We start from the raw sequence: 19,792 nt of genomic DNA, 5'->3' as shown, positions 1-19,792 counted from the left end.
TGGCAGAAAGTGAGGAGGAATTAAAGAACCTTTTACTGAGGGTGAAAGAGGAGAGCGCAAAATATGGTCTGAAGCTCAACATCAAAAAAACTAAGATCATGGCCACTGGTCCCATCACCTCCTGGCAAATAGAAGGGAAAGAAATGGAGGCAGTGAGAGATTTCACTTTCTTGGGTTCCATGATCACTGCAGATGGTGACAGCAGTCACGAAATTAGAAGACGCCTGCTTCTTGGGAGAAAAGCAATGACAAACCTAGACAGCATCTTAAAAAGCAAAGACATCACCTTGCCGACAAAGGTCCGTATAGTTAAAGCTATGGTTTTCCCAGTAGTAATGTACGGAAGGGAGAGCTGGACCATCAAGAAGACTGGTCGCCGAAGAATTGATGCTTTTGAATTATGGTGCTGGAGGAGACTCTTGAGAGTCCCATGGATGGCAAGAAGATCAAACCTATCCATTATCAAAGAAATCAGCCCTGAGTGCTCACTAGAAGGACAGATCCTGAAGTTGAGGCTCCAGTACTTTGGCCACCTCATGAGAAGAGAAGACTCCCTGGAAAAGACCCTGATGTTGGGAAAGATGGAGGGCACAAGGAGAAGGGGACGACAGAGGATGAGATGGTTGGACAGTGTTCTCGAAGCGACTGGCATGAGTTTAGCCAAACTGCGAGAGGCAGTGAAGGATAGGTGTGCCTGGCGTGCTCTGGTCCATGGGGTCACGAAGAGTCGGACACGACTGAACGACTGAACAACAACAACAAAGGAGGAGAAAGGTAATGAGTAATGAGGGGCGCGGTTGGCGCTGTGAGTTAAACCACAGAGCCTAGGGCTTGCTGATCAGATGGTTGGCGGTTTGAATCCCCGTGACGGGGTGAGCTCCTGTTGCTCGGTCCCAGCTCCTGCCCACCTAGCAGTTCGAAAGCATGTGAAAGTGCAAGTAGATAAATAGGTACCGCTCTGGTGGGAAGGTAAACGGTGTTTCTCTGCACTGCTCTGGTTCACCAAAAGCAGCTTAGTCATGCTGTCCCCATGACCCGGAAGCTGTATGCCGGTTCCCTCGGCCAATAAAGTGAGATGAGCGCCGCAACACCAGAGTCGGACACGACTGGACCTAATGGTCAGGGGTCCCTTTACCTTTTAAGGAGGAGAAAAAGGTTCCCTGGGCAAGCATGGAGATGTATAGGCAGGAATCACAGCCCAGATTCGGTTTCTTTTTTTAAATAGGAAGAATGAAGTCAGAATTGACAAGTGAGTCATTTGTACCAGGTGTAATTTGGACTCAAGGCAAGAGTGGGGGTCCCTCCCTCCCTCCCCAAATGTCAGGGCCCATTTCTTTCCAATGTCTATCTCCTTTTCTAGCACTTCCATGTTCTCAAGACAGACAACTGGGGTTTTTCTTTGTTCTGAGGGCCAGATCCTGATCTGGACAACCCCCTCGGGCAACATGGGTGGGGCCAAAGGACAGCTCTCAAAGGTAAGAAAAATAGGACTCCCCTTCATTCTGTGATTGTAAGTGGTTTTAAGTTCTTTTCAGTATTGTGTTTTAATATTGTAATCTGCCTTGGGAAGTTAGGGTGAAAGATGGGGTGGGGGTGATGGTGGTGGTGTTACACAGCTTAACCCCCACCCAGCCACATACGCTTGGAGGATCTTTGGGATCCTACATGGTCCCTGGGGGCTCAGGTGGCCTCCGGGACTAGGAAGGCCCTTTTGAAGCTCCAGCCACCGTCCCTTTGGCACAGAGAGGATGTGGCCATGGGACTCCCTGCTCTGGATCCGATGGGATTGTTGCAAGGTCCTCTGCGTGGAACTGGAAGACGGCTCCGAGATTGGCCTCAAATGGCTGGGGGTCCCTCTTTTTATCCGTGGTGTATCTATCCCACCTTTTTCTCCAATCCATGGGTCTGCCCCTCCTCACTGAATACCAACAAAAATCTTTTGGAAAACATTTATGTCATTTAAATTCTAATCGATATTGATCCAGAGAAGAACTCTCACATATAGTTAGCAGAGTAGAAATTCAAACACATTGCAGGATTCCCAAATAATAGATCGGAGGCAATTCTGTATTTCCTCCAGCAGAGCTTTACTGCTAGCGAAGGCAAATGAGCAGAATGGTCACAAATGCAACACATCCAGGATTGGCACCGTCTTGTTGCAGCAGACTTCATTTAATCTCGCCCCCCAGGCACCCTCCCCGGCAGCCCTGGGACTTCCCCACTGCGCCCTATGGGGAAGAGAGAGACTTACAAGATCCCAAAGGTTCCAGCGATGCAGCTCTTGCAGAGGAGACGAAAACCTCCCTCCTGGAAGAGAGGAAATGGGGAAGGGGGAGGGGATTTACTCGGGAGGACCTTGTCCTCCCCCCCCCCGTATTTCCTATCCTTTCTAGGAATCCAGCTCAGTTCCTTTTAACCCTTGGCGAGCCGAGTGCACCCAGCTCCCTCCTGAACTGTCTTGATTTTCTTTTTCACCTTCCAACAAATAAGGAGCCCAGGGCATCGCAGCCCCCAGGAGGGTCTTATTTTGAGGACCCTCTGGGCTGGCTTCTGAGCTGTTCCCTCCCTTGGAAACGGAAGCAGGAGCAACAGTGTTAAAGAATATAATCGGGTTTACGGGCCTTATCTACACCGCTCCCCCCCATCCCCACCCCCCTTACCTCCGGTCAGCAAAAGGAGGAGCCGAAATGGAGAAGGAAAATAGCGGTCAGTAGACCTGATCTTTGTTTGTTGCAAGGAAGGTTCAAAGGTGAAAAAGAGAAGGAACTCCCAGCAAGGGGGTGAAAGAGATTTTAAAAGGCTTTCCCGTTTTCCCACAATACATCACCCCCACCATCACCAAAACGTCATTAAATCGTCACAAAAGAGGAGGGGTTGTTATGCAGAAAGGTGAAACTGTCGTGGCCCCCGCCCCCGCCCCGTCTGTCATTCCAGCTCCCAAAACCTTGAAGAACAAGAACAGGATTTACTCCTCCCCCCCAGTCGCAAGGCCTTCCTGAGCTTCTTCTCTGAAAGGATCCGGATTCAATCCAGGTTTCTCTCTGGGGTATGTGCTGCCTCTTATTGCTGGATTTCCACCTAAGGGAGGGGCAAAGGACCTTCTGCGGGAGGGAGGGGGAGCCCTGGATTCCCCTCTGTTTCTGTCCAGGATGCATTGTATCCACTTGTTGCTACATTTTGTAGAGCGCTTCTTCCATGCTTTCCAGGGTCGATTTCTTACGCTCAAGGAGTCGAACTCAAGAGCCGAACTCTCCTGGCAGAATCAAAACAAAACAAAATAAAAAATTCCTTCCAGTAGCACCTTACGAGACCAACTAAGTTTGTTCTTGGTATGAGCTTTCATGTGCATGCACACTTCTTTCATGCACACGAAAGAATGGACCCCGGAAAGAGTGGAAGAAGCGCTCTACAAAATGTAGCCACGAGCGGATACAATGCATCCTGGACAGAAACGGGGGGGGGGGAATGCAGGGCTCCCTCTCCCTCCCCCCCTCAAGCAGAAGGTCCTTTGCCCCCCCCCCTCCCTCAGGTGGGAATCCATCTTCGCAATAGGAGGCAGCAGCACAAACCCCAGAGAGAAACCTGGAGTGAATACGGATCCTTTCAGAGGAGAAGCGCAGGAAGGGAAGCCTTGAGACTGGGGGGGGGGGGGGAGTAAATCCTGGTCTTGTTCTTTGGGGAAGCAGCTCCTGAATTCAAAGGTGTGGGGAGCTGGAATGACAGACAGGGGGGGGGGCGACACTTTCCCCTTTCTGCATGACAACCCCTCCTCTTTTGTGACGATGTCATGACATATCGGTGATGTATTGTGGGAAATCCAGAATCCCCTTTTAAATCTCTTCCACCCCCTCGCTGGGAGTTCCTTCTCTTTTTCACCTTTTCCCACCTTCCTTGCAACAAACAAAGATCAGGTCTCCTGACCCCTATTTTCCTTCTCCATCTCGGCTCCTCCTTTTGCTGACCCGAGGTAAGGGGGGGTGGGGATGAGGGGGGGAAACCCGATTATGTTCCGTAACACTGTTGCTCCTGCTTCCGTTTCCAAGGGAGGGAGCAGCTCCGAAGCCAGCCCAGACTTTCCCCAAATAAGACCCCCCTGGGTGCTGCTGCGATGCCCGGGGCTCCGCCTTTGCAGAGAGAGGGAGGGAGGGAGGGAGGGAGGGAGGGGGGAGCCCTGCTCGCCAAGGGTTAAAAGGAACTGAGCTGCATTCCTAGAGAGGACAGGAAATAAGGGGGGACACACACGAGGTCCTCCCGAGTAAATCCCCTCCCCCATCCCCATTTCCTCTCCTCTGCAAGAGCTGCGTCGGGGGATCCTTTGGGATCTTGTAAGCCTCCTCTCTCTTCCCCATAGGGCGCAGTGGGGAGAAGGGGGGGAGTCCCAGGGCTGCAGGGGAGGGGGCCTGGTGGGGCGAGTTTAAATGAAGTCTGTTGCAAGTGGACGGTGCCAATCCTGGGTGGGTTGGATTATTTGTGACCATTCTGCTCATTTGCCTTCGCTGGCAGGAAAGATCTGCTGGAGGAAATCTAGCAGGCATGTCCAACAGGTAGGTCGCATAGCTGTCAAGTTTTCCCTTTTTTTAAGGGAAATTCCCTTATTTTGAATAGGATTCCTCGCAAGAAAAGGGAAAAGTTCACAGCTATGGTAGGTAGTGATCTACGGGTAGATCACTGGATGTCTACGGTAGATCACGGGTAGATCACTGGCTCTCCCAAAGAAGCTTAACAACTTTCAACTTTTACCTGGAAACCCCCCCCAAAAAACGGGGATCTTTACTTCCGTAAAAAAAGATCAAGAACTTTGACCTGAACACCCCAAAAGATCACTGCGACTTTTTAACTCTGTGAGTAGATCCCGGTCTCTTGGTAGTCGCCCCCCCCCCCGAAATATAGAATTGCCTCCGATCTATTTATTAGGAATCCTGCAATGTGTTTGAATTTCTACTCTGCTAACTATATATGTGAGAGTTCTGCTCTGGATCAATATCGAGTAGCATTTAAATGACATAAATGTGTTCCCAAAGAGTTTTGTGGGTATTCAGGGGGGAGGGGCAGATCCATGGATTGGAGAAAAAGGTGGGATAGATACACCATGGATAAAAAGAGGGACCCCCAGCCATTTGAGGCCAGTCTCGGTGCCGCCTTCCAGTTCCACACAGAGGACCTTGCAACAATCCCATCGGATCCAGAGCAGGGAGTCCCATGGCCACATCCTCTCTGTGACAAAGGGACAGTGGCTGGAGCTTCAAATGGGCACTCCTGGTCCGCGAGGCCACCTGAGCCCCCAGGGACCATGTAGGATCCCAAAGACCCTCCAAGCATATGTGGCTGGGTGGGGGTTAAGCTATGTAACACCTCCATCATCACCCCCACCCCCATCTTTCTCCCTAAGATCCCAAGACAGATTAAAACATTAAAACACAATACTGAAAAGAACTTAAAACCACTTACAATCACAGAATGAAGGGGAGTCCTATTTTTCTTGCCTTTGGGAGCTGTCCTTTGGCCCCCTCCCATGTGGCCCGAGGGGGTTGTCCAGATCAGGATTTGGCCCTCAGAACAAAGAAAAAAAGGGACCCCACCCCAGTAGTCTGTCTTGAGAACATGGGAGATTCCAAGTGCTGGAAAAGGAGACAGACGCTGGAAAGAAACGGGCCCTGACATTTGGGGGGGAGGGAGGGAACCCCACTCTTGCCTTGAGTCCACCTGGTACAAATGACTCACTTGTCAATCCTGACTTCATTCTTCCTATTTAAAAAAGAAACTCCTGGTCTGGGCTGTGATTCCTGCCTACACATCTTCATGCTTGCCCAGGGAACCTTCTCCTCCTTACTGTGTATTAATTTTATAAGAAAAGAATGTATTTGCTTTTTAGGATTTGCCAAAACCTCTCATTAGGACACACAGAACGTGGCAGAAGACCTAGGAACTCCTTCCGATCTCTGGGAGCTGTCCTGAGAACAGAGATGGATGAGCAGGACTCAGCTGGCCCTGAAGCAGGAAGAGGCCTTGCAATCCAACATGGGAGCAGTGGGGGATTCTGGGAAAACTCTGTGAAGAAGAACCCGGGTGAGGAGGACACCCTCTGCTCAGATGTGCAGAGCCATCAGTTCAGGCAGTTCTGCTACCAGGAGTTCAAAGGACCCCGAGAGGTTTGCAGCCGACTCTACCACCTTTGCCGTCAATGGCTGAAGCCAGAAAGGCACACGAAAGCTGAGATGCTGGACCTGGTGGTCTTGGAGCAGTTCCTGGCTGTCCTTCCTCCAGAGATGGAGAGCTGGGTGAGGGAATGTGGAGCGGAGACCAGTTCCCAGGCAGTGGCCCTGGCCGAAGGATTCCTCCTGAGTCAGGCAGAGGAGAGAAAGCAGGCAGAGGAGCAGGTGAGAGAGACTTTCCTCTGGATACTCCCAAGGGGCTCCAAAGAGGAGGGAGAGTTTCCCCCAATGCTCTACTGAATTGCCCATCCTTTTTTGGAAAGCATCTGAGGAATAATATCGGACCCCCCTAAAGTGTTTGTGTTCTAAGCCATTCCACTTCTAATCTACTTCTTTTGAATGCCTGTTGCTCTTTCAGAGGAAATCTCACTTTCCAGAAATGGGTCCGGATTCCTCTGAGACAGAGAAGACTTCCTTGGACTCCAAAGAGAGGCCACTGGGTAAGGAGGAAGGAGATTTTTCTGTGTTTGGTCACATTTTGTGGATTCTGAAAGTAATCCGTGACTTCTTTTCATCTTGTTGGAGAAGTCACAAGGGACCAAGAGCCCAGACGAGAGGGACATGTATTGTTGCACAACTCATATGTGAAATGGGTACAAACGTCCACATTTAGGTGGCAACTCATACTTGTTTGAAGGCCCACCTGTAGTTTTCCTTCAGAGTGAAGCATGCACTTACCATTTTCTCCTGCAGGAGACAGAACGATGCCAGCAAGGCCTGTTTGTCCATCTTTTCTTGGTGGCGGAGGGGAAGCTGCCCCCGTGGAACCAGAGCAGGTAGGAGCCATGTGGGGAGAGGATGTCGTGGACTGGTTGGACACAGAGGAATGGTGGGAGGGACTGCCAAGGATTGAAGGCTCAAGACCAGGGGAGGGGTGGAGGGACAATGATGAGAGGTCAGAGGGAGAAGAGGGAGCAGGCTGGGAGGAGAAGGTGTCGGTAGCTGAAGAGGCAACAGGACTTAGTGAGCAGGGGGATTCTGTGGCAGAGAGCAGTCCAGACACAGAGGCAGAAGAGGAGGCAGGAGATAGAGATGTGGGAGACCGAGAGGCAGAGAGGAGTCCAGCTGGTGAAGAAGAACAAGGGTCTCCTAGTCCTCTTGTCACAAGCTCTCCTCATTGCTGGTACCCCACAATCCAGAGAGCCCTGAAGCTGGAGGAGCAGTCTCATATTGCCTGGGGAGAGCCCTGGAGAGGAGGGGACCCCATCAGTCGCACAGTGGGTCTTCCCCCCTCTCATCCCCCAGTCGTTGCCCCCCTGCGCACCTTGAAGATGTCTATAGGGCATCAGGAGGGTCCTCCCCACCCGGCAAGAACAGCGCAGGGGGACAGAAGAAAGGGGATCCTTCCATGTGGGAAACGAGAATGTATCCATAATGAAATGTGCAGAGAAAGAATCCCATTAAAACAGAACAGAAGACAACAGATGGAAGTGTAGCTCTTGACCTTGATATTGTCTAAGAGGACAACCTTTTCCTTTTCCTTTCAGGGCCCAGTGTGCTTTGAAGATGTAGTTGTCCATTTCACAGACGAGGAGTCCGTGTTGCTGGATCCTGACCAGAGAGCTCTGTATCAGGATGTCATGGAGGAGAATCGTGGGATGTTGAACTCTCTAGGTAAGGCTCCCTGTTAGATCATCTTATCTGCTTTGTAATTCAAGGCATCTCCCTATGTGACGAACCTCTGATTTTTCAATGGGGCTCAACAGCGCCACCCACAGCACCTGGGATGCTAACACTCCCACAGACAGCCTTGGATGGAAGACTATTGACTGCTTTCCCTGTGAATATTCTTCCTCCAGTTCTGCCTTTTCAAAGCATGAAACCCAGCCAGATGGGGAGAGTATCAATACATCCGGGAAGGTTTTACAAAATAAACCTGACCATTTCCTCCACACGCTCCAAAAAGAAGAAAAAGGAAAACAGATGCCTTTCCTGATGCTTCAGGCAGTTGAGCACTTAGTGGAGATCAGGGCAGGAGACTGTACCAGAACTAATTGCTCCATTATTTGGGGCTTCGTTTATTCCTGAGTCTCTAATCCATTTCTCTCTCAGTTGTAGGTGGTGGTGAATTGGACATGAAGAACGAGGGAGACCATGTCAGAATCCACACAGTGAAGGAGCCATATCCGTATTCAGAGTGCAGAGAGAGCTTCAGTCAGAGCTGCCATTCCACTTCCCATGAAAGAAATACCATCAGGAAGAAACGCTATCACTGCTTAGAATGTGGAAAGAACTTTAATAAGATCTACCACCTCACTGTGCATCACAGAATTCATACAGGGGAGAAACGCTATCAGTGCACAGAATGTGGAAAGAGCTTCAGTCACAGCTCCCATCTCACTTCCCATCAAAGGATTCATACAGGGGGAAAACCATATCAGTGCCAAGAGTGTGACAAGAACTTCAGAACAAAGGACAAATTGACTTCCCATCAAAGGATTCATACAGGGGAGAAACCCTATCAGTGCATGGAATGTGGAAAGAGCTTCAATCACAGCTTCCAACACACTTCCCATCAAAGGATTCATACAGGGGAGAAACCCTATCAGTGCATAGAATGTGGAAAGAGTTTCAGTCAGGGCTCCTATCTCACTGCCCATCAAAGAATTCATACAGGAGAGAAACTTTATCAGTGCTTGGAATGTGGAAAGAGCTTCAGTCACAGCTCCCATCTCACTTCCCATCATAGAATTCATACAAGGGAGAAACCATATAAGTGCCTGGAATGTGGAAAGAGCTTCAGTCAGGGCTCCCATCTCACTTCCCATCAAAGAATTCATACAGGAGAGAAACCCTATCAGTGCCTGGAATGTGGAAAGAGCTTCAGTCGAAAAGAGAGTTTCACTTCCCATCAAAGAATTCATACAGGGGAGAAACCATATCAGTGCTTGGAATGTGGAAAGAGCTTCACCTGGAAACATGGTCTCACTGTCCATCAGGTTATTCATATGGGGGAGAAACCCTATAAATGTTCAGAATGTGGAAAGAGCTTCAGTCAGAAGGGTGGTCTCACTTCCCATCAAAAGATTCATACAGGGGAGAAACCCTATCAGTGCATGGAATGTGGAAAGAGCTTCATTCACAGCTTCCACCTCACTTCCCATCAAAGAATTCATACAGGGGAGAAACCATATCAGTGTGTAGAATGTGGAAAGAGCTTCAGTCACGGCTACCATCTCACAGCCCATCAAAGAATTCATACAGGGGAGAAACCCTATAAGTGTGTGGACTGTGGAAAGAGCTTCAGTCACTACCGAGGTTTCACTTCCCATCGAAGAATTCATACAGGGGAGAAACCATATAAGTGCCTGGAATGTGGAAAGAGCTTCAGTCAGGACTCCCATCTCACTTCCCATCGAAGAATTCATACAGGGGAGAAACCCTATCAGTGCCAAGAGTGTGACAAGAACTTCAGAAGAAAGGGCAGTTTGACTTCCCATCAAAGAATTCATACAGGGGAGAAACCATATCAGTGCCTGGAATGTGGAAAGAGCTTCACCTGGAAACATGGTCTCACTGCCCATCAGGTAATTCATATGGGGGAGGAACCCTATAAATGTTCGGAATGTGGAAAGAGATTCATTGAGAAGGCCAAACTCATGATCCATCAAAGAATTCACAGTGGGGACAAAGTACAGTAGTGTCTGTATACAGATTTAGTTTTAGCAGACAATAGTTAGTATGAAGTAATGACTGCAGTTGGGTTCTTTGCCACATCTGGTGCCTCATAGTAATTCCTACTACGTACCCACAGCTGTGACTTTCATGTTCTTGGCCAAGGTGTTTAAGACCTTCTTCACAGTGTCCTTTCTCTTGGCAGATCAAGATGAGCAGGTGACAGCAAAGGTTGCAAGGTTTTTAGCTGGGGCAATCAGAATTTGTTGTTCAGTCGTTCAGTCGTGTCCGACTCTTCGTGACCCCATGGACCAGAGCACGCCAGGCACGCCTATCCTTCACCGCCTCCCGCAGTTTGGCCAAACTCATGTTAGTAGCTTTGAGAATACTGTCCAACCATCTCATCCTTTGTCGTCCCCTTCTCCTTGTGCCCTCCATCTTTCCCAACATCAGTGTCTTTTCCAGGGAGTCTTCTCTTCTCATGAGGTGGCCAAAGTACTGGAGCCTCAACTTCAGGATCTGTCCTTCTAGTGAGCACTCAGGGCCGATTTCCTTGAGAATGGATAGGTTTGATCTTCTTGCAGTCCATGGGACTCTCAAGAGTCTCCTCCAGCACCATAGTTCAAAAGCATCAATTCTTCGGCGATCAGCCTTCTTGATGGTCCAGCTCTCACTTCCGTACATTACTACTGGGAAAACCATAGCTTTAACTATACGGACCTTTGTTGGCAAGGTGATGTCTTTGCTTTTTAAGATGCTGTCTAGGTTTGTCATTGCTTTTCTCCCAAGAAGCAGGCGTCTTCTAATTTCGTGACTGCTGTCACCATCTGCAGTGATCATGGAACCCAAGAAAGTGAAATCTCTCACTGCCTCCATTTCTTCCCCTTCTATTTGCCAGGAGGTGATGGGACCAGTGGCCATGATCTTAGTTTTTTTGATGTTGAGCTTCAGACCATATTTTGCGCTTTCCTCTTTCACCCTCATTAAACGGTTCTTCAATTCCTCCTCACTTTCTGCCATCAAGGTTGTATCATCAGCATATCTGAGGTTGTTGATATTTTTTCCGGCAATCTTAATTCCAGTTTGGGATTCATCCAGCCCAGCCTTTCGCATGATGAATTCTGCATATAAGTTAAATAAGCAGGGAGACAATATACAGCCTTGTCGTACTCCTTTCCCAATTTTGAACCAATCAGTTAGTCCATATCCAGTTCTAACTGTAGCTTCTTGTCCCACATAGAGATTTCTCAGGAGACGGATGAGGTGATCAGGCACTCCCATTTCTTTAAGAACTTTCCATAGTTTGCTGTGGTCGACACAGTCAAATGCTTTTGCGTAGTCAATGAAGCAGAAGTAGATGTTTTTCTGGAACTCTCTAGCTTTCTCCATAATCCAGCGCATGTTTGCAATTTGGTCTCTGGTTCCTCTGCCCCTTCGAAATCCAGCTTGCACTTCTGGGAGTTCTCGGTCCACGTACTGCTTAAGCCTGCCTTGTAGAATTTTAAGCATAACCTTGCTAGCGTGTGAAATGAGTGCAATTGTGCGGTAGTTAGAGCATTCTTTGGCACTGCCCTTCTTTGGGATTGGGATGTAAACTGATCTTCTCCAATCCTCTGGCCACTGCTGAGTTTTCCAAACTTGTTGGCATATTGAGTGTAGCACCTTAACAGCATCATCTTTTAGGATTTTAAATAGTTCAGCTGGAATATCATCACTTCCACTGGCCTTGTTGTTAGCAAGGCTTTCTAAGGCCCATTTGACTTCACTCTCCAGGATGTCTGGCTCAAGGTCAGCAACCACACTACCTGGGGTGTATGAGACCTCTATATCTTTCTGGTATAGTTCCTCTGTGTATTCTTGCCACCTCTTCTTGATGTCTTCTGCTTCTGTTAGGTCCTTTCCACTTTTGTCCTTAATTGTGGTAATCTTTGTACGAAATGTTCCTTTCATATCTCCAATTTTCTTGAACAGATCTCTGGTTTTTCCCATTCTGTTATTTTCCTCTATTTCTTTGCATTGCTCGTTTAGAAAGGCCCTCTTGTCTCTCCTTGCTATTCTTTGGAAATCTGCATTCAATTTCCTGTATCTTTCACTATCTCCCTCGCATTTTGCTTGCCTTCTCTCCCCCGCTATTTTTAAGGCCTCATTGGACAGCCACTTTGCTTTCTTGCATTTCTTTTTCATTGGGATGGTTTTCGTTGCTGCCTCCTGTATAATGTTACGAGCCTCCATCCACAGTTCTTCAGGCACTCTATCCACCAAATCTAAGTCCTTAAACCTGTTTTTCACTTCAACTGTGTATTCATAAGGAATTTGATTTAGATTGTATCTTACTGGCCCAGTGGTTTTTCCTACTTTCTTCAGTTTAAGCTGGAATTTTGCTATAAGAAGCTGATGATCAGAGCCACAGTCAGCTCCAGGTCTTGTTTTTGCTGAGTGTATAGAGCTTCTCCATCTTTGGCTGCAGAGAATATAATCAATCTGATTTCGATGTTGCCTATCTGGTGATGTCCATGTGTAGAGTCGTCTCTTGTGTTGTTGGAAAAGAGTGTTTGTGATGACCAGCTTGTTCTCCTGACAGAACTCTATTAGCCTTTGCCCTGCTTCATTTTGAACTCCAAGGCCAAACTTGCCAGTTGTTCCTTTTATCTCTTGACTCCCTACTTTAGCATTCCAATCCCCTATAATGAGAAGAACATCCTTCTTTGGTGTCATTTCTATAAGGTGTTGTAAGTCTTCATAGAATTGGTCAATTTCAGTTTCTTCAGCACTGGAAGTTGGTGCATAAACTTGGATTACTGTGATGTTAAAAGGACTGCCTTGGATTCGTATCGAGATCAATCTATCATTTTTGAAATTGCATCCCAGTACAGCTTTCGCCACTCTTTTGTTGACTATGAGGGCCACTCCATTTCTTTTACGGGATTCCTGCCCGCAGTAGTAGATATGATAGTCATCTGAACTGAATTCGCCCATTCCCGTCCATTTTAGTTCACTGATGCCTAGGATGTCAATGTTTATTCTTGCCATCTCATTTTTGACCACATCCAGCTTACCAAGGTTCATGGTTCTTACATTCCAGGTTCCTATGCAATACTTTTCTTTACAGCATTGGACTTTCCTTTCGCTTCCAGGCATATCCACAACTGAGCGTCCTTTCGGCTTTGGCCCAGCCGCTTCATCAGCTCTGAATCTACTTGTACTTGTCCTCCGCTCTTCCCCAGTAGCATGTTGGACGCCTTCCGACCTGAGGGGCTCATCTTCCAGCGTCATATCTTTTATATGCCTGTTGTCTTTGTCCATGGAGTTTTCTTGGCAGGGATACTGGAGTGGGTTGCCAGTTCCTCCTCCAGGTCAGAATAAGATCCACTATTTGACTATGGACTCAAAACCTTAAAAAGTATTTTATGTAACAGACTTCTTTCATCTTCTTTGTATATCGTAATGTTGTTCTATTACTGTGGTCGGTGGCTGATGCAAATTAAGATTTATTCATTCATTCAATAGCTTCTTCACGTCATGCCTGGGGAGAGGGATAAGAGTGATTTGGCGACACTGATGAGGTTGCTGTCCAAGCTGAGCTTTCCTAGGAAGGGCTTGGTGTAAAAATTGTGATAGCTGATTAAATAACAGAGATTAGAGATTTTGATTCTGTTCGAAGTGTCCTAGTATTAATTGCATTTAGCCTTTTAGATAAAATGCATTAGGCTTGATTTTTATATGCCTGCATTTTGTAACCCTCGTGACACCCTCCTGCACTGTGTAAAGTTGTGATGTGTACGTTGCCTGCCACTTCCAGCCTTATCTAACCCTAGAAGGGCAGGTGATGTTTTGGGAAAGAGGTCTGTGTTGAGCTTGCATTCGTGTGAGAACTGGGATCTCTCCTCAAAGGTCTTTGACACAGGAGACAGAAATGTCAACAGTGCCATGGAAGTCCTGGATGCCATGGGCATGGTGTCAAAGTGAGACATATGAGACCCAAATGACCTGGGCACTCTGGGACACCCCAAGGTAATTTCAGAGGAGTCGATATCCGTATTAAGCAATGCGCCCATGACCTGTGACCTTTCTTGATGCAAGTGGAAGAGTGTTGTGGCATTTTATGAGTCTTGGTGTGCTGTGTATATAATCCGTCTTCTAATGTGCCTCCTGGCAGCCTTTTCGAAGTGGCCACTCCGCTGGACAACTGGTTAGCAAGGCTGTCCTATTGTATAGGTCCCTTCATCTGAAGATGCCACGGTGATTCTCAGCATGAATTTTTTCCGGGGGGTGGGGGTTCACAGTGCTTCCTCTTCCATCTCCTCCAAGCTGCAAATGGATGGTGCTCCTTGTTTACTCCTTCTCTGGAGGGTGGGATTCGAACCAGTGGCTTCAAGATAACAGGAATGGAGATTCCGATTATAAATATGTTCTTACTGTCAGAACGTTTTTCCTGAACTTGAAACACAAGACAACATCAGATATGTTCCAATACACACATTCCCCCACCTGCTCCACAGGGTAGCTGATCACTTTTCTATCAAATATATATGAAACCCGTTCCATTGCTAGGGAGGAGGGGGTGGGATCCACTGCTGAGGCCCCTGGGGATGAGGGGTTGAAACAGAGGAGGAGAAGGGCCGCCAGGAGGACGGCCTTGCAGAGACACTCCCTGGCCTCTTGCGGGACAACAAAGCAGCCTGGGGTGGGGGGGCGAGAGAGACCTCAGGCGACCCCTCCAGGCCTTTCAACCCGCAAGCAGTTGGTAGAGCCGGGGACTAAGAGGCCATCCAAACACCCCAATATCCCATTCACCCAGGCAGGACAATGAGCCTGGGTGCCCCTGCCCCAAAGAAACCCCCTCCCCCTTCTGCAGCGAAGAGGCTTGTAAACCCTTCCATGGAGTCCCCAAACCCTCCATGAAAGATGAGGATTACTCCAAGAACCATCGCTGACCAATCAGCATCGTGGAATGGTGACAGGCAGCCAATCCGAAGTCATGAAGCAGCGCCCCTCCCCCACCCCAGTGTCTGGAGCACCCGATCCGCAAGGCTGTTGTGGCCTTTGTCTCTTTTGAGCGACTCCTTGAGCGTAAGAAATGGACCCTGGAAAAAGTGGAAGAAGCGCTCTACAAAATGTAGTCATGAGCGGATACAATGCATCCTGGACAGAAACGGGGGGGGGGGGATGCAGGGCTCCCTCTCCCTCCCACCTCAAGCATAAGGTCCTTTGCCCCCCCACCCTTGGGTGGGAATCCAGCAATAGGAGGCGGCAGCACATACCCCAGAGAGTAACCTGGAGTGAATCCGGATCCTTTCAGAGGAGAAGCGCAGGAAGGGAAGCCTTGAGAGTGGGGTGTGTGTGCGTGTGTGATGGATTGGCCCTAATATGGAGGAGGTATGACAGCCCAGCGCCGAAAGAGTTAAGCCACCTTCGTGTGTGACGGACAGTTCATCCTTTGGGGGCGGGGTGATCCCCGGTTTAAAAGGAGGGAATGGCCGTTTTGGCAGTTGGAGAAGAAGGAGGGTGTGAGTGGTGACTGGAAGAAGAGGGGTGTGGGGCCAGGAGAGTGGTGGTTAGGCTAGGATAGGATGAAGATTAGTCAGTTATACTGAAAGAGTTGATATTTTTGATGTAACTAAGCTGATGAAATATCGAAATACGTGAAGCACGATGTTCTGAAATAAATAAAAGTCTTGTTTTTTCTGTTGAGCCAAGAGAAAAGAGGCATTTATTTGGTCCAGCGATATATGGATGCTCATGAGGAGGTGAACTCAGGGGAAAGAGAAAACTGACCTGCAGGGTGATAGTTTGTGTCTTGGTTTCACTCAGGAGGGGCACAAGGGCAGAAACTTCGGTAAGGCTACACAGTTACTAAAAGGGTTTAGCTAACTGATGCAGAGGGGGGGGAGGGATCTAATGAGAGAGAGCCCCAGGACTGATGGATCTGAGAGGTATTCTCAACCCAGGAGACCAGAGCAATATATCTATATATATAAAATGCAAGTGTCTCTGCGTCCAGTCCGTGTGTCTCTGGGTTTGCGCTACTGCGCATGTGCCCCAGGGACACAGGGATTGGATGGAGAGAGATCGGCCGCGAGCAGCGTCGGCAGTTCAAGCGGGGCGGTTGAAATGGAACGCCAGCGCTGCAGAAGAGATTTGAGGCCGAGGAGGGAGGTCACGCTGCTGCTCTCGCCGCTGAAAGCCGAGCCTCGGCCGAGGGCAGCCCGCCTCTGGGCCCCTTTCTCTTCTCCTCCGCTGCCCGGTCCGTCTTGGCTGCGGCTCTCTTACCTCAGCTAACATCCTTGCTCGCGGTGGGAGCCTCCGGCTCCAGCCCCGCCGCATGGTGTTGCAGCTCGCAACGTCTGCCCGGGGCAGCCGGTGCAGGGGGGAACGGCGCCAGCCGGCTGCCACCCTCCTCAGCGGTGCCTCCGTAGCGCCAAGCCCACAGCAGCCAACGCCGCCTCCGCAGGTCGCTCAGGACAGGCGGCCATCTTGAGGAGGCTGCGCGAGACGCCGCCGCCGCCGCTGCTGCCGCTGCCGCTGTTGCTCCCATTGGGGCGGCGAGACACTGCTGGGCAGGCCTCTTTGGCCCGGCCGCCTTGCCGCCTCTCTCCTCTGCCCACACCGCTTCCCCCTCAGGCAGGCAGACCCTCTCGACTCGGCAGCCTTCCCCCCCCCCAGCAACGCGGGTCTAGAGCGGCGGGACGTGAGGAAAGGGGCACTGAGCGGGACAGGCGAGTCGATATGTGGCGCGCTGTGGGAGAGCTGGGCTCACGTCGCCCCCTTCCTCCCCCCTCCCACCACACCTGAGCGAAAGGCGGTGATCCCTGCCCGGGACAGACCACGCGCGCGCTCCGCCTCCTTCTCTGCCCTTCCCTTTCCCCACAGGCCCTCTTCAAAGCGTGTTTCTGCTTCCAGACCCCAAAGCAGGAGGGAGGGGGGAAGGAGGCGCTGGCCCAGAGCGACAGGCAGGTGGGGGGCGTGGCCGCGTAGAGGCCACACCTCTCCTCCGGGGATCCCCGCTTGCAGAAGGGAATCCTCTGCAAGCAATACTAAAAGTGACCTGTCTCTTCTCCAGCGCTCGCTTTCTCTCTCTCTCTCTCTGTGTGTGTTTGTGTAAGGGAGAGAGAGAGAGAGAGGCTGTGAGAGAACTGGTGTGCCAGGAAGAAAGAGGGAAGGGACAGAAAGAGAAAGGGGGAAGCAGGGCGAAGCATGTGTGAAGGCATGGCAGGACTGGGAAACCAGGTTGGTGGATTTTCTACCCCCCCCCAAAAAAAGAAGAAATATTTTTTAAAAGTGAGTTTAAAAAAAAAAAATATATCACCACATATGTTCTAGCGCCCGTTATTTTAACGGGCTGAAACCACTAGTATACATATAAAACAGGCCACGACAGCTGGACAAGAGAACCCCGTTACCAAGTCATCCCTAGTTATAATAAAAAGGGGGATTATCCTCACAGACGGACCTCAAGGATCGAGGTGGGGGGTATGGGGAAAAAAGTGACCCTGGACACCTCAGAAGTAATACACTTGGTAACAGAGGGGAAGTTGGCAGGGAGGTTCGTCGCAGGGGGGGGGGGGAGTAAATCCTGGTCTTGTTCTTTGGGGAAGCAGCTCCTGAATTCAAAGGTGTGGGGAGCTGGAATGACAGGCGGGGGGGGCGACACTTTCCCCTTTCTGCATGACAACCCCTCCTCTTTTGTGACGATGTCATGACGCTTTGGTGATGTATTGTGGGGAATCCGGAAACCCCTTTTAAATCTCTTCCACCCCCTCGCTGGGAGTTCCTTCTCTTTTTCACCTTGGAACCTTCCTTGCAACAAACAAAGATCAGGTCTGGCGACCCCTATTTTCCTTCTCCATCTCGGCTCCTCCTTTTGCTGACCCGAGGTAACTGGGGGGTGGGGATGGGGGGGCGGTGTGAATAAGGCCCGTAAACCCGATTATTTTCTGTCACACTGTTGCTCCTGCTTCCGTTTCCAAGGGAGGGAGCAGCTCAGAAGCCAGCCCAGACTTTCCCCCAATAAGACCCCCCTGGGTGCTGCTGCGATGCCCGGGGCTCCGCCTTTGCAGAGAGAGAGGGAGGGAGGGAGGGAGGGAGGGAGGGGGGAGCCCGGCTCGCCAAGGGTTAAAAGGAACAGAGCTGCATTCCTAGAGAGGACGGGAAATAAGGGGGGGGACACACGAGCTCCTCCCGAGTAAATCCCCTCCCCCTTCCCCCTTTCCTCTCTTCCAGGAGGGAGGTTTTCGTCTCCTCTTCCAGATCTGCGTCGGGGGATCCTTTGGGATCTTGTAAGCCTCCTCTTTCTTCCCCATAGGGCACAGTGGGGAGAAGGGGGCGAGTCCCAGGGCTGCCGGGGAGGGGGCCTGGGGGGCGAGTTTATTTTTTTTTTTAAATAAGAATTTATTGGCCTTTTTCATAATACAACACAAACCCCTCCCACACCAACATATATAACACAAATACACACAAAGCCAGGATTTTTTCCTCTTACTTATATCCATAAAAAAAAATTCTTGTTTCAAATCTTGACACAAGACTTCCCCTGCCTATACACCTTCGGATTTAAATCAATCTTCTTTTTTATAACACCTTTTCTCTAAAAATTCACTTTAGTTAAAAATAAAACAATCATCTTTATCTTCTTAGTTTATCATAAATCTTAAAAAATATTCTTAAAAAATCCCTTGGGGGCGAGTTTAAATGAAGTCTGCTGCAAGTGGACGGTGCCAATCCTGGGTGGGTTGGATTATTTGTGACCATTCTGCTCATTTGCCTTCGCTGGCAGGAAAGATCTGCTGGAGGAAATCTAGCAGGCATGTCCAACAGGTAGGTCGTGATCTACCGGTAGATCACTGGACGTCTACGGTAGATCACTGGCTCTCCCAAAGAAGCTTAACAACTTTCAACTTTTACCTGAAACCCCCCCCCCCAAAAAACGGGGATCTTCCCTCCCCTAAAAAAAAGCTCAAGAACTTTGACCTGAACACCCCAAAAGTGGGTAGATCACTGCCAGTTTTTAACTCTGTGAGTAGATCCCGGTCCCTTGGTAGTCGTCTCTCTCCCCCCCCCCCCCGAAATATAGAATTGCCTCCAATCTATTTTTTAGGAATCCTGCAATGTGTTTGAGTTTTTGCTCTGCTAACTATATATGTGAGAGTTCTGCTCTGGATCAATATCGAGTAGCATTTACATGACATAAATGTGTTCCCAAAGAGTTTTGTGGGTATTCAGTGGGGAGGGGCAGATCCATGGATTGGAGAAAAAGGTGGGATAGATACACCATGGATAAAAAGAGGGACCCCCAGCCATTTGAGGCCAGTCTCAGAGCCATCTTCCAGTTCCACACAGAGGACCTTGCAAGAATCCCATCGGATCCAGAGCAGGGAGTCCCTTGGCCACATCCTCTCTGTGACAAAGGGACAGTGTCTGGAGCTTCAAATGGGCACTCCTGGTCCGCGAGGCCACCTGAGCCCCCAGGGACCATGTAGGATCCCAAAGACCCTCCAAGCATATGTGGCTGGGTGGGGGTTAAGCTGTGTAACACCTCCATCATCACCCCACCCCCATCTTTCTCCCTAAGATCCCAAGACAGATTAAAACATTAAAACACAATACTGAAAAGAACTTAAAACCACTTACAGTCACAGAATGAAGGGGAGTCCTATTTTTCTTCCCTTTGAGAGCTGTCCTTTGGCCCCCTCCCATGTGGCCCGAGGGGGTTGTCCAGATCAGGATCTGGCCCTCAGAACAAAGAAAAAAAGGGACCCCACCCCAGTAGTCTGTCTTGAGAACATGGGAGATTCCAAGTGCTGGAAAAGGAGACAGACGCTGGAAAGAAACGGGCCCTGACATTTGGGGGGGGAGGGAGGGAACCCCACTCTTGCCTTGAGTCCAAATTACACCTGGTACAAATGACTCACTTGTCAATCCTGACTTTATTCTTCCTATTTAAAAAAGAAACTCCTGGTCTGGGCTGT

At 49.5% G+C, this 19,792-nt stretch overlaps 1 protein-coding gene across 1 annotated transcript in view; it reads left to right on the top strand.

Moving 5' to 3' along the window:
* Nucleotides 1-9,872, top strand: part of LOC117051905 (zinc finger protein 91-like) — a 186,517-nt gene extending 176,645 nt beyond the window's left edge. The window contains exon 8 of the mRNA XM_033158630.1: nt 8,414-9,872. Coding sequence (XP_033014521.1) covers nt 8,414-9,853 — 1,440 coding nt within the window. The 3' untranslated portion in view covers nt 9,854-9,872. The remainder of the gene's footprint in view (nt 1-8,413) is intronic.
* Nucleotides 9,873-19,792: the final 9,920 nt, after the last annotated feature.

The sequence above is a fragment of the Lacerta agilis genome, chromosome 8, assembly GCF_009819535.1.
Source record: "Lacerta agilis isolate rLacAgi1 chromosome 8, rLacAgi1.pri, whole genome shotgun sequence".
NCBI lineage: Eukaryota > Metazoa > Chordata > Lepidosauria > Squamata > Lacertidae > Lacerta > Lacerta agilis.
This window is presented reverse-complemented; position numbering and strand designations above follow the sequence as displayed.